Below are 13,462 nucleotides of genomic sequence, written 5' to 3' on the forward strand. Positions count from 1 at the left end.
AGAACTTTTTTTCTGCTTTTCTACCCCATGAATTATCCCATGACCCCTCTTATTTATCTTGTGACCCTTTGTTAGGGCCTGACTCCTAGTTTGGGAACCAGTGGACTAAACTATCACACTTTTCATTTTGAAGTAATTGTGCTGTTAATACTTCTGTACTTTTACTTCAGTAAGATTTTGAATGTATCTTACTTGTAATGGAGTTTTTTTTTTAATTGTTGCATTAATACTAGTATAACTAAAATATCTGCATGGTCCACCACTGCTCACTATATCTGTTCCAACCTGAACGTTTTATCCTGCTCACTCACTTCCAGTTCAAGGTGGACTTTCCTCACCGTACAGCAACAAAGGAAAACATGTTTAAGGTTAAAAAGTAAATGATCACAACAGGCCATTGTCTGCATTAAATACAGTTTATTTTGTATATCATATGAAAATAGACATATACTGACAAATCCCCTTTGGATTAAAGTGCATACAAAAGATGCCACTCACACAAACAGAGGAAACATTCAGTGAATTACATAAAATAAAATAAAGTATATTTCAGATGTTAATCATCTTGAAAATGAGAGCAGTATTTTTAAGTGCATATAGTTCAAATTTCACCTTTTTTAAATATTTTTTTCTGCCAAAGCTGCAGTCAGACATTTTATATGTTTGAAAATTGAGGTTGAATCAAAGTGAAGGTTGGTTTAATATCGGCTCTTTAGGATGTTTGGCTTTGCGGCTTTGAATCGCAGCCAGAGGAAACACATGCTGTGATGTGCGGTCCTGCAGCGAGGAGTTAAAACAGTCAAACTGCTGAGTCTGGTGCTGACAATTTAAAGTGCGAGAAGAAAGTAACTTCACACAAGCAGATAAAAAGCTTTGGATAGTGTTGGAGGTCAAGTCAGTTGTTTCTTTGATATGAGAAACTTCTCATGGGCTGAACTGGCAGAAATAAATATAAATCATCTTCAAACTACATTCCGAGCACGTGCATATACAGTACTGTGGGATAATTATCTTTGGAGATTCACACAGTTGCATCAAAATGTGTGCAAATAATCAATACCTGAGGAGCAAAGAGGTTTGTGGTGTAGCTGCAACGATTAGACGATCAACAGAAAACAAATCTGCAACATTCAAGATCTTTGGATTTGGGATTTTTGGTCAAACAAGTTTGTCAATTTGATCACATCAAATCAAATGTATTTATATAAATGTCGTTGACTAATTGTTTGTTGCAGACCTGGAGTAGTGCAACATGTTACAGCAGCCTTATCACAACAATAACTAAGCTGAGTAATAAATAATTTAAGGAGAAACAAATACTTAATGTCATAATATGTTAAAAATGATAAATTACTAGTACGAGGATTTTAATTAAGGTTATTTACATTTCAAGTGTACATGAAGTATTTTTGTGAATTCATATGAACGATAGTCACTTGTTTTCTTGGTCATTTCTTTTTCACTACGATCCTAAAATGAACATAAAGCACAACAAATATTATAATTATCTGAACCACAGCAGCTCATTTGGTAATTAAAATGTTAAGAATATCTATGACTTTTACTATAATTGCCCTTTTGTTTACACTTTGTTCACAGCAGTAAGTTCAGAAACCAATAACACACGGCAAAGGAAATAAAAATCGTTCAATTATTATTTCTTTATATTAATTATTTGTTACATTTGTCCATTGAGGCTTCAGACAATCATAACTCATTGTAGGAAAGTGATCGCAACACTTTTACAGCTTTTAATTATTAATAACGATTGAAGTTTATGCGTCAGAATCAATATCACCTGCTGTGTGTTGCCTCATAGTAGCTGTTCTCCTCCAGCAGCTCTTCTACAATCCCCTGAAAAGAAACATTTGTAGAGGAAATCCCTTCACTGGCAGATTCAATATGAATGTGAAGCGGAAATTAAAGAATTTTATTCCGCAATGAGACACTAGATCCAAAAACAAAGGTGACACCTGCTCTTACAGAGTAAAACTATTAACATTTGGTTTCTGTTAAAGAACATATTTATTCATTCTTTTTACATGGAAGGAATAGTTTTTACATTTTGGGAAATACTTTCGTTAAATATGAAGCTACAGCCAGCAGCCGGATAGCTTAGCTTAGCTTAGCATAACGACTGGAAGCAGGAGGAAAACAGGTAACAAAATCAGAATCAGAAACTCACTAATTAACACTTTTATATCTTGTGTGTTTAAAGGGGTTATGTGCTGGAACTATTTCTTGGTCGGACGCAGTGGCTAGCTGTTTCCCCTGCTTCCAGACTTTGTGCTAAGCTAAGCTGTAGCTTAATATTCAACGAACAGAGATGAGAGTGTCATCGATCTAACTCAGCTCGAAAGTGAGTAAGCATATTTCGCAAAAAGGTTTTACTGACCAACTTTATTTTATAGATTAAATCATGAACAACTGGTAGGACTTGTTTTTCAAAACATAAAAATCCAGATCGCTGACCTGCATCTGCTGATAGGTGACTCCATCTTTGAGATTCCCATCATCTGTCAGAAACAGAGAGAAACTAAGATGCACATACTTGACATTACATTTGCTCACCAGATTTACTAGATGATGATGTAGAAAAGCACAAATTGCCAAAAACGCAGCAGATTACAACATTAATCTCCTTTTGAGTTTGTGTAAGAGGAGATCTGCCAAAGAGCCTGCAGTAGTTTGTGTTTGATGTGTAGGGTGAAGCTGTGGTAATAGTAACTTTGAGTGTACCTGTGCTGTCAGCAGCATGGGGCTCCCCTGAGAAGTGATGCACCAGAGGCCACCAGTCTGAACTGGCTGCACCTAACTCCATCAGCTCTGGAGAGGTCTGGAGGAGCTACAGGGAAACAGGAAGGACATCCTCATTTTGCTGAATGGGGGCCGCAACACACTCCCCCAATATCATAAAATAATATGACAGAATTAGGATGGGGAATATCATTTCACTATTAATAACTAAAAGAGGAAAAAGATTCAAATGAAAGATGATGTACCCCAGTTCAAACATTAATACCCCTTTTCTAGTAATAAACATGAATAAATGACATCAGACTGTCAGACACAAATAACACAAACACGTGCTAAATTGCAATAAATCTGATGAGGGAAGGGTAACGTAAAAAAGAACAGTTTGTGGCCACATCACTGAAGTTATGTTTGATTAAGAGCTAAAACTATTGGCCGATTAATCGGTTAGTTGCTTAAAAGAAAAATAACATTGTTTACATTCTCGTGTTGCAGCTTCTACTTGTGAAGATTTTCTGCTTTTCTTGTCTAATGTGACAACATATCTTTGGGTTTTGGACTGTTTTGTAAGTCGACCGTACAAACCTTGCTGAGCTCCACTTTCAGGTTGTATGGATCGCTCCCAAAGTGGAACAGAGACTTTTTAAATCTTTCAATGACCCGTCGTTTGATATTGTGGTGCGGAGCAGGTGGAAGCTGGAGATGAATAAAAGGCAATCAGAGTTAATATATACGGTTCTCATTCACATTCAAGTATCCGTCCTGAGTCAGCTTTATGTGAGGAAGAAAAACAGTTTTGCATGTTTATGTGCATGTGGTTTAAAGTTTGTTGATGGATTTGTGACAGAATGAATCATAAACAGTCATAAAACCCTCTTAACATACGATTGACCCTCTTAAAATGTATTCACGTTTATAAAAAACAGAATCACTAGAGGTGGACCGATGAGATATGCATGCAGTGTTAAACTAAACTTTGATAAGATCTAACAAATGTTGCATTACTGTACCTGAGTGATGTAAATAATTTTGTGCAGCTGCACAAGGAGCCTCTGAATGGGATCATCAATCTGCCGAACCTTCTTCTGGGAGACACAGATCCCTGCTGACACTGAGGTAAGAGCAAAACCACAGACACACAGACGGACTGAGGCGAAATAAACAGGACACACACATTTTATAAGAGACCTTTAGAACATCTGCTCTTTGACTTATTTTGTGTTACGCGATCCCATCAGGTTTGAAAAAGTACCTGGTCTTGGTTTAATCTTTGCAGCTGCATAATCCCCCCTGAGATGAGAAGAACATTGAAAAGGCAAATCAATAAATTGTATCAGATATGATTAATCTGTTATTGCCTGGGTGTTTGTGCGTCTCCATTCACAAATAACATTTTACATTACAAATGATGATACTGTGCCCTATATATATTATATATACAATATACATTTCTCACTGAACACACAGAAATAGGTAATGTGAGATTTTTTACTCACCCAGATTGAATTTGGTCGGGTGTAACACAGGCACTGGTCTTTAATCCTTTGATCAAAACAAGCCAAAATCAAAAACAGTGAGTCAAGCTATCTGGAAAACATCACCACCAACAGAGAACTAACCGTAGTGTTTTCCTTTAAAAGCAGCGGTGTCGATGTTGGTATCGCATGGTTCAACATCACCATCTGAGGCATCATCTAAAAACACACACGCATAATTATTTACATTCATTTTGATGCCAAATCTTTCCCAGCCTGTGTTAAATTCTCTGCAGTCTGAAACAGAGTTACCTCGCTCGCTGTGGTTTGAACTACAGGCTGCAGAAGAGCGTGGGGTTAGCGATTGAGTCATTAAGGATTTTTCCTGCAAAGAAAGCAGCATTCTTTTTTAACCCTGCAGGAAATACTAAAAATAACATAATAATAAATATCTTGTTTAATCACACATTTACACAGTCATCAGTCCCCTCTTTGTTCAACACGATATCTAATCTAAATGTTCCTTAAGGACGTTCTTTACATTTTTCAAAATCCAATTCACCTGAGACAAGTTTGAGTGACAGCAGTCCGTCCTGCTTTTGTGCCTCTCCAGGAAGTACTTCTGCGCTCGTTTCCTGTCTCTCTCTGCTCTTCTTTCCAGTGCATTCTGGGAAGTGTAGAGGCCGTCCATCAGCCTCATCATAAGGTCAGAGATCCTGGAGCTGACGGCCATGATGTCCGGCCGCTGGTCTGCATCTGGACTCAAACACCTGGCAGGACGTCCCATTAAATAGCCTACGTTAGAGACTGACTGACTTTAGTATTAAATTACTTCTAATCTAAAACATTGAATGACAAAAAATTACAATGGGATAAAATGTATGTCATAGATGATTATGCTAGTTATTTTAAATGGATTTGTAATAGTCTTAGTGGTTCTAAACTCTAATAAACTACTCAGGTAAAGCAGACTCGGTGAGTTAAAGCCAATAAAAGCTTGTTTTTTTAACCAATCAAATGGATCAAAATGATTGCCAGTAATGTGAAATGGTACTCAGGATGATGTCCAATCTTAAATTTAAGCTTAAGCTTTGCCTTTAATAATTCAGTATTAACAAACCTTGATACATCTATTTCCATAGTTTCAAAATAAAAGTCTCACCATCTGATCATGTCTGTGACTCTCTCTGAGAAAGCTCCTTCTTCTATCGGCTCGTAGACGGCCTCGACAATCTACCAGCAGAGGATAAGAAGCAAAGAACATTAAATAAAGGGCGGAGAGAAAAACATGTCAAGAGTGTGTTTTTTTATGTGTGTGTGTGTGTGTGTATGTGTTCATGTAACCTTGCTGGCCAGCGACAGCATGTTACTGCTGTAGAACGGAGGTTGTAAAGTGGCCATCTGGTAGAGGAGGCAGCCCAAAGCCCAGACGTCTGCTTTCTCTCCATACGGCTCGTTCTTCACCACCTCTGGACTAACACACACACACACACACACACACACATACACACACACACACACACACACACACACACACACACACACACACACACACACACACACATGCACACACACACACACAAATGTGTATATGTGTTACTGCAGAACCTTCATAATGCATTCCCTCTAGTATCCAACACTACTTTACCTAAACAGACAGGAAAACATGTCTCCACATAGAAATATGTCCTCACTCTCCACTCAGATTGACCCTCACAAGCGTATAAGTACAACAGCACACAAACACACAGCTGTTGTCAGGACCATAAACACACTTGAGCGGCTGTATCTGCTGTTTCTCTAAGTTGCTAACAGGCTGTAAAAACATAAAAACTGCTCTGCCATACTTCCATAAAGGCTTGGTTCACCCACAACACATTTTCTAGCTACGCTGACATTTGCTTAATTAAATGATGCACACAGTTGTGAAAAAAAATATTAAAATTGTTAAACAGATCTTTTTCTAGAACTTAATGGTTAATAAGGGAAAGAGAATAAAAGACCCGATGAAAAGTCCTGACAGTATCTATTAGCAGCTGGATGCTCACAATGAATTTCCTCACCAGGAGTAAAGGATGGTGCCGACCACTGACGTTAGCTTGCTGTTCTCCTGTTTCTGCTTAGCGAGGCCGAAGTCAGCTTCAAGTAGAAGAAAGACGGCGGTTAAACTCTTATAATAAGACGAGACAGGGAGATCAACTGTTGACACTCACTGATGGTGACTTTGTCCTTTTCACCCAGCATGATGTTGTTTGGTGTGAGGTCGCGGTGGACTATTCTCTTTTCCAGGTGCAGGTACCTCAGTGCCAGACACATCTGAGGGAGAAAATATATATTGATTAGTAATTATGTTATTAAAAGGACTTTGGAGAGACTAAGACGTTTCCGTTGAGCCAAAGTGTCTCCCCTTTGCATTTATATGTTTAGGCTTTTATCCAAAACTATTGGCAATGAGCTCAGAAATACGCTGGGCTGAAATTCCTCAACAGCTGGAGAATGGGGGGAAAAAAAGTATATTTTGTAGTGCTGGGAATGTGCAGGAAAGAGTGTTGTACTGCCGTGGTTCCCAACTTCTTTTGTCTGACGTGCCCCCACATTCCTATCTGATGAGCTCGAGTGGCCCCTTCACCAACACAAAGTCATGTTCCAAATGCGTTCATTAAACTAGATGTTATTTCATATTTTAAATTATACAATATTTGTTTAACACAAAGGATAGAAATCCCAGAACTGTTGAACTCTTTCTATTTGGTTTGATCAAGTTTGCATTCCTACTACCACTTTGAGTGACATTTTAACATTTATCCGTTACTTTTGGCTCTTAATCGCAGCATGAGAGAAATATAAGACTTTTACTGTATGTTCACCGTCTACTGTAGTAATGGGGTATTTGTACTTTTACTTAAGTACAGGATCTGAATACTTTTTCCACCACTGCACATCTGGAAGTAGAATCATTTCAGTAAAAAGTCTGTTGAGCTGCCAGTTATTGATGGTTATTCAGTGTTTGGGTTATGGTTACATATGTGAGATAAAGCAAATAGGCAAATGACAAAATGATGAATCTACTTTTTGTCACGTGACAGTTGTGTGTGAACATCGGACCAATACCAAGTGGAGATTTGTTTCCCCAAAGATGATTAAGTTCAAGAGTTGTTACCTGTATGAATATATTCCAAATTCTGTCTTCTGTGAAATTCTGCTGCTTCTCCTTCAGAGAGTTAAAATGTTCAGCCAGCGGCACTCCCTCGATCAGCTCCATCACGATGTACAGCTTGTCGACTACAAAAAAGAACGGTATAGTGGAGTTTTTGGTTTTTAACTTGTGTTGTATTCCTTCCTTACAATAGCTGGGGGCTAAAGTTATCCTCACCTTCCAAAAATGTCTTGTAATATTTAACAATGTTTGGGTGTGTCATCTAGAGAGAGAAGAACCCAGGAACACATGAACAACACAAAATATGGCCGTACGTGTTCAGATAGCGTGTTTTACTAAATTGACTTTCAATGATCAAAATTGAAACTTTGTGCCTGCTCTTTGACGATCGTGAGCTCAGCGATGATTTTCTCCGCGTTACTGTCTCTGGACTTCTTGTCTTTGCCAAACGCCGGGTTATGGAGGTTCACCTCCTTCAGAGCCAGGAGGTTCTGACCACTGTGCTTTCGGACCTGTTGTTGAGTATAATTATTAAAACCAGAGACACTTCAAGTGAACCACGTGGTTACAAAGAAGCAAAATGAACCCAAGCTAACACTGCTGTTTTGAGAATGACGCACCTTAAAGACGCTTCCGAAGGCGCCGGTGCCCAGATGGTCCAGTATTGAGTAGCCGTTAATGACTTTAAGGGGAGGTCGGTTCTGGTCTACAGTCTCGATGCTCTCTTTTAGACTGTCCACTTCCTCTTCCTGCATTTTTAAAACATACAGAACTCCATTCATTTGCCAGGAAAAGAATCCTCCTCGTCAATCTACATGCTTTTATTCACAGTAATATTTAGTTTTATTTTACAGCCAAAAACCAACTGAATAAACAGCTGAATCCATTTAGAAGCTGGTCTCTTACAGTGTAGAGGGAAACTTTGGTTTGAAGTCCCTTGTAGGCCGTGAGGTCCCGCACATAATGTCCAACATCAATAAACAACTCAAAGAGGTCTGTGGGAAAGAGTCTGAGATGGATAAAGAGATTACATGACAGCACTGGAGATTCTTTCCAAAACAGATATCCAAAAGTAGCCACATTTAGAAGATGAATGCTTGACATGAACTTAAGGTTATACATGTTTTCTTTTTTGAAATTAAATATGTTGGAACATCACCTCTTAAACAGATGTCTGTTTCTTTCCATGCTAAAGAGAAACCGGAGAGTCCGAAACCCATAGCACTGTCGTTACGCAAACAAACGTACACATATATTACATCCAGGAAGTTACAACATCTACATCTACAATATCATGCAATTTAATATATATACCAAGCTATATACCTGTAAAGATGTCCCCGTTGGTCCAGGGCTTTGTGGTAAAATCAACTTTGCGATTATATATACCCCATTTTCCTAAGAAACAAATGTCAAGATTAATTGACGCAATGCTTAAAGATATTTGACATGTAGTGATTATATAGCATTACCTGCACAATGTGGTGAGCAGATGTGTCATCCAGACTAAGTTCAGTCAAAACTGTACAGCAGGCTGGAAAAGGGATTAAAGGGGATATGACTTAATTTAAGATCCCATACAGGCAATCTTATAGCCTCAGAATCACCCAAAACCACAGGAAGAACAAAGACTGGAAACACTGACGCATTTTAGATTGTAAAGTTCTTTGCAGATACTTATTGGGACAGATGTAACAAAATATTTATGTGTTTTACCCAAAATAAATGTTCATAGTGCTGTCTTTAGAACATTTACAACCCTTTTCCCTCCATAGATACAGTAAGTCAAGTCTCAGTGGTTTACATTCTGAGCAACTGATAAGACTCCTCTGAGGGAAGAATTTACTGTGCAGTGGAAAGCACACAGGCCTTACTCACCATCTTGTATTATTAAGGGGAAAATATATTAGTGGCTGATTTGTAACTCTCAAGAAACCCTAAATAAAATGCAATAATGTATATGCAGTGTGTGTGTGTGTGTGTGATAAGTTTCATTGTCCCTGACCTGACTGCAGGGCCATAGTGTTGTCCACCTCCTCCTGCGGGCTGAGCTCCTCTCTGATGTGCTCTCTCTGGATGCGGCCGGCTGCGTTGGCGCTTGAGAGCGTCTCGATGGACGAGCGGTCAGAGACGTACTGCCTGTCGCTGTGAGTTATTTTGTTTGTCACAAAATAATATAAATAACACTCCTTTGTCATCTGTTTTTTGCCTCAAAACGAAGCTTTATAACTGAAATGTCTCGTATTCATATAACATCAAATACACTTTAATTGTCTCCCACACCTGTTGAGCAGCCGGAGAAGCTGCTGCACGCCGCCCCAGCTCCGGATTTCCGTCCTGGTGTTGGGATCCTCACAGAGTTGGACCAGGACCCAGGCGACGCTCCACAGCAGCTTGAGGTGCTGGCCATACAGCAGGCTCAGCAGCACCGGCAGACCCTCCAACTCCCTCACCTGCTCCCTCACCTGCCACACCGGGGACAGGAGCCTCAGCAGCTCCGCACTCATTCTGGAGCAAACATCCGGTTTAGTCTAGCCTTGCTTGTTTCCTTGTTTTTATGTTGGTTTAAAGTCTTTAAATTGTTTTCCAACTGCACTTAAATTGTGGGAATTAAGATTAGTTTAATATTCGGTACAACGGGTCATATAGGGTTAGGGTTAGGGTTAGGGGTTACTGCAAAATTAATGTCTAGTTCCAGATAAAATGAGATGAGAAGAGAAAGCATGAGCTAGGAGGAGTTGAAGCAACTTGATTTGTTTGTCTAGTTCTTTGTATTTTATCAGCACTAATGAAGGAAGAGAGGTTCCCACAACTTTGATGCAACGTTTCATCTGACAGTGCATCAACAAAGAAGTTATTTTGTACCTCTTTGACAGTAAGTCATATTCTTGCAGTATTAAAAGTAGGTTCTCCACTATGGGAAGCTTGCCAATCTCCTCCTTGCATTCTGGGCTGAAGAGAAAGAAAAGTCTTAAAACAGATGAAATCACAAACGTATTTAATGCATTAAAGTAAGTATTTGCTTACCTCTCAGCCAAAGTGGTGAGAGCCAGCAGGGCTCCCAGCAGCACACTGCTATCAGTTGTGGAGAGGAGCTTCACCAGTGTCTAGAAACGGTTTACTTAATTAAAGACTCAACGCTTTCTTCTCTAAATGTAAAATAATTTGAGATGATAAACTAAGAGCTGAGGCACTCACTAACCATCATGCTACGATTAAAGCATCACTTAACATGGTCATATATCTCACAATGTAAGTGTAAAATATGTGCTATGAACCTACGTATGGGTTTTATTGCTTCATTTGACAACTGAGTGCAAATATTTGCACCCTAGATGGAAGCTGCAATGTTCACTAGCACCCATATTATCAAGTATTGGATGGACCAAGCACCAATACAGACAATTTTACTATTCTTAGAGCAATCATAGTGCCTAAAATGTAAAGTTTGTCATGTGGGTGACACTAAAATAGAGCTTGGTAATATCTAAAGGGTTTGAAAATAAATATCTGTGAGGAATTTTATTGTAATCTGTCAATTAGATTATGAAATATCTTGCTTGTTAATTTCACATTTCGACCCATTGGTGGTCATGAATAAGAAAGGTACTAATGTTTCTCAAATGGAAAAGGTTTATTAGCTGGGGGAAATGAATATCCAGTGTAAATGTAATGGGAATACAGCCAGTACTAGTGGAGCATTTCTGCTCTGTGGAAAGTGCTGGATGGAGAACAGTGTCCTCCTCAAGCCCCAGTATTACAATACATCAATAACTAACAGAATATAATAACCAAACAGTGAAAAGAAAAAACATTCTCAATTAGCACAAATATATTCAAAATGCAACATGTAGTGAGTGACACCAACAGGAATAAATATCTTTATGACATTAAGTTTATCTCAGACATGAGTATGATTTGTAAACAAACAGCACATAATCACAGATAACCTTATCTCAACGTATCACTCACCCTGTGAGCGCCGCTCTCGATGACCCTGACCCTTTGATCTTCAATAGCAGACAGCTTCTGAAACATGTCTGCGGGGCAAACGCAGCGTTGGTGAGGACGTACACAAGACTCATATTATCAATATGATATTGCCTTTAGATTACTCACAGGTCATTGTGACCAGCTTCTGCACAGCAAACGCTTGTTCGCCACAAGATATGTACATGGCAGTGACCTGCTCCATATACTGAAAGAGAGCAATGGGGATGTCATGAGATATGTGAGGATAAATCACAAAACACGGCTTGTTTAAGCATGTGAGAAACTTCTTAAAGAGCATTTACCCTGGCAAGTAAATTGATGCCTTGAAGCTGATGGAGCATTTTCTAAAAGAAAGCATTTAAAAGAGACAGTCTTTATACAGATGAAGTATTCATACAATACAAAATAAACACTAAAAAATATAAAGAAATTTCAAGTTGTACCTGATGGTGGGGATCTCTGATTAATAGTCGTAAGCAGATCAGAACTCTAAGGACACAGTCAGGCAGTGCATGGTCAATCCATTCACTATGGAAGGAGTAAACATTGTCAGTAAGCCCTTTGTGAGACAAGAGATGAAATGTATTTCAAAGATATTTTACCTGCACAGTCTGTTCTTTACCAAAGACGAAAGGATGTCAGAGAAGAGTTTAGTGCAGTGGGTGGCTGCTGAAACATCTTTGGTTTTTGTATGTGATGCTGGAAAATGAAAATATATATAATTAGGTCCATAGGGCTGGACCGAAACGTGTTTAAAGCATAGGCTGTATGGTTTAAAGTGACAGCAGTGGGATTAATGGCAGCAGAGTCAGCAAGTTTTTGTTAATGTATTAATATAGAGATGTAATAAAAATAAAATACAGAACATGTTGGAAGAATTAGTGTAACATATTAACATAATATAGTATATTGATATGTATATATATATATATATGATGAGGTGAAAGCTGGAAATAAAGAATTATTTAAGATTATAAATGTTGAAGAAAAACCTGAATTTTTCCAGTTCAGAGGCTTCACTGGAGATGTCACTCTCACTCCTCTGTCTGTTGCTACTATCTTTCGGAGGATGCAGGCTATGAGATCTGCTGGCTCTACTGCTGCGTGCTTTACTGTGACTCAGCGCTGCCACCTGCAACACATGGAGTCTCATACTACAATATACACACAGATCTGAAGAAATATGAGCTGGTTTGTGATTGTTATCAAAATGTCTAGACACTCATGGCATGCGTCATTTGTTGTTGTTCACCTCTTGACTGGGAACGCTTTTGGCAAGCAGGGACTGAAGCCTCCTGAGATCATGAGAAGCCCTGGAAAACAAGCTTCATCAGGTGATTTGGTTTTGTCATATCATGGAAATTAATTTTAAATGATGTTACAGATTTTTAAATGACTAAGGAGAAGATGACGTGGCTTACTTGCTCTGGATTCCTCTGGATTTCAGGAGCATTTTCTCTCCTTGTCGCGATTTCTTAACTGGATTGGACATTTTCAATGTTTCCCTTTGTTTCCATGAGTAACCTGTGGTTCAACTTCAAACATTTTTGGCACATAATGACATTTAGACAGTGGTGGAACTTAAATAAGTACATTTAATCAAGTACACTATACTTAAGTACAATTTTATACTTCTGCTACTCTTTATTTTGGAGGCAAATATTGTACTTAATCAAGTTTCAAGTTGTTTATTATGATATGCACACCAATTACAGTGAAGGAGTCAATGACAATGAATAGCTTAGATCTCAGGCTCCCTCCAACAATGCTCATTAAATTTGTATTTATGTTTATCTGTTATCTTTAGTTACTTTGTAGAACTAGATTATTAATACAAACTACAAATCAACTAATACATTCTGATGTATTATTATAGGTTAAGCTACATAAAGTATATAAAGTAATTCCAATTAGCTCAAACCTTTACCAGCTGTAAAATTAAAGTGATGTAAACATGAATGTATCAATTATTACAATCTAGTGATATCAGAAATAAAATATTTTAGGAAACTACTTTTAATTAAGTATGGACTTTTAGTCTACTTAGAATAACAAATTACTTACATAACAAAGTATGTTTACA

At 38.3% G+C, this 13,462-nt stretch overlaps 1 protein-coding gene across 1 annotated transcript; it reads right to left on the minus strand.

Annotated features, from left to right (window-relative positions):
- Nucleotides 1-445: 445 nt before the first annotated feature.
- On the minus strand, nucleotides 446-12,871 carry nek10 (NIMA-related kinase 10). Its single transcript, XM_029450667.1, is given in 36 exon segments — nucleotides 446-1,470; nucleotides 1,799-1,854; nucleotides 2,473-2,516; nucleotides 2,740-2,845; nucleotides 3,340-3,450; nucleotides 3,765-3,865; nucleotides 4,007-4,044; nucleotides 4,251-4,296; nucleotides 4,374-4,448; nucleotides 4,542-4,614; nucleotides 4,792-4,999; nucleotides 5,392-5,462; nucleotides 5,574-5,703; nucleotides 6,293-6,368; nucleotides 6,443-6,545; nucleotides 7,390-7,511; nucleotides 7,603-7,648; nucleotides 7,761-7,898; nucleotides 8,007-8,135; nucleotides 8,293-8,395; nucleotides 8,546-8,610; nucleotides 8,713-8,784; nucleotides 8,859-8,920; nucleotides 9,392-9,531; nucleotides 9,670-9,894; nucleotides 10,252-10,338; nucleotides 10,414-10,493; nucleotides 11,359-11,426; nucleotides 11,506-11,584; nucleotides 11,682-11,723; nucleotides 11,823-11,907; nucleotides 11,982-12,031; nucleotides 12,033-12,078; nucleotides 12,372-12,511; nucleotides 12,632-12,692; nucleotides 12,801-12,871. Coding segments are annotated over 36 exon segments (3,171 nt in total). The 3' UTR covers nucleotides 446-1,448.
- Nucleotides 12,872-13,462: the final 591 nt, after the last annotated feature.

The sequence above is a fragment of the Cottoperca gobio genome, chromosome 16 (genome assembly GCF_900634415.1).
Source record: "Cottoperca gobio chromosome 16, fCotGob3.1, whole genome shotgun sequence".
NCBI classification, from domain to species: Eukaryota; Metazoa; Chordata; class Actinopteri; order Perciformes; family Bovichtidae; genus Cottoperca; species Cottoperca gobio.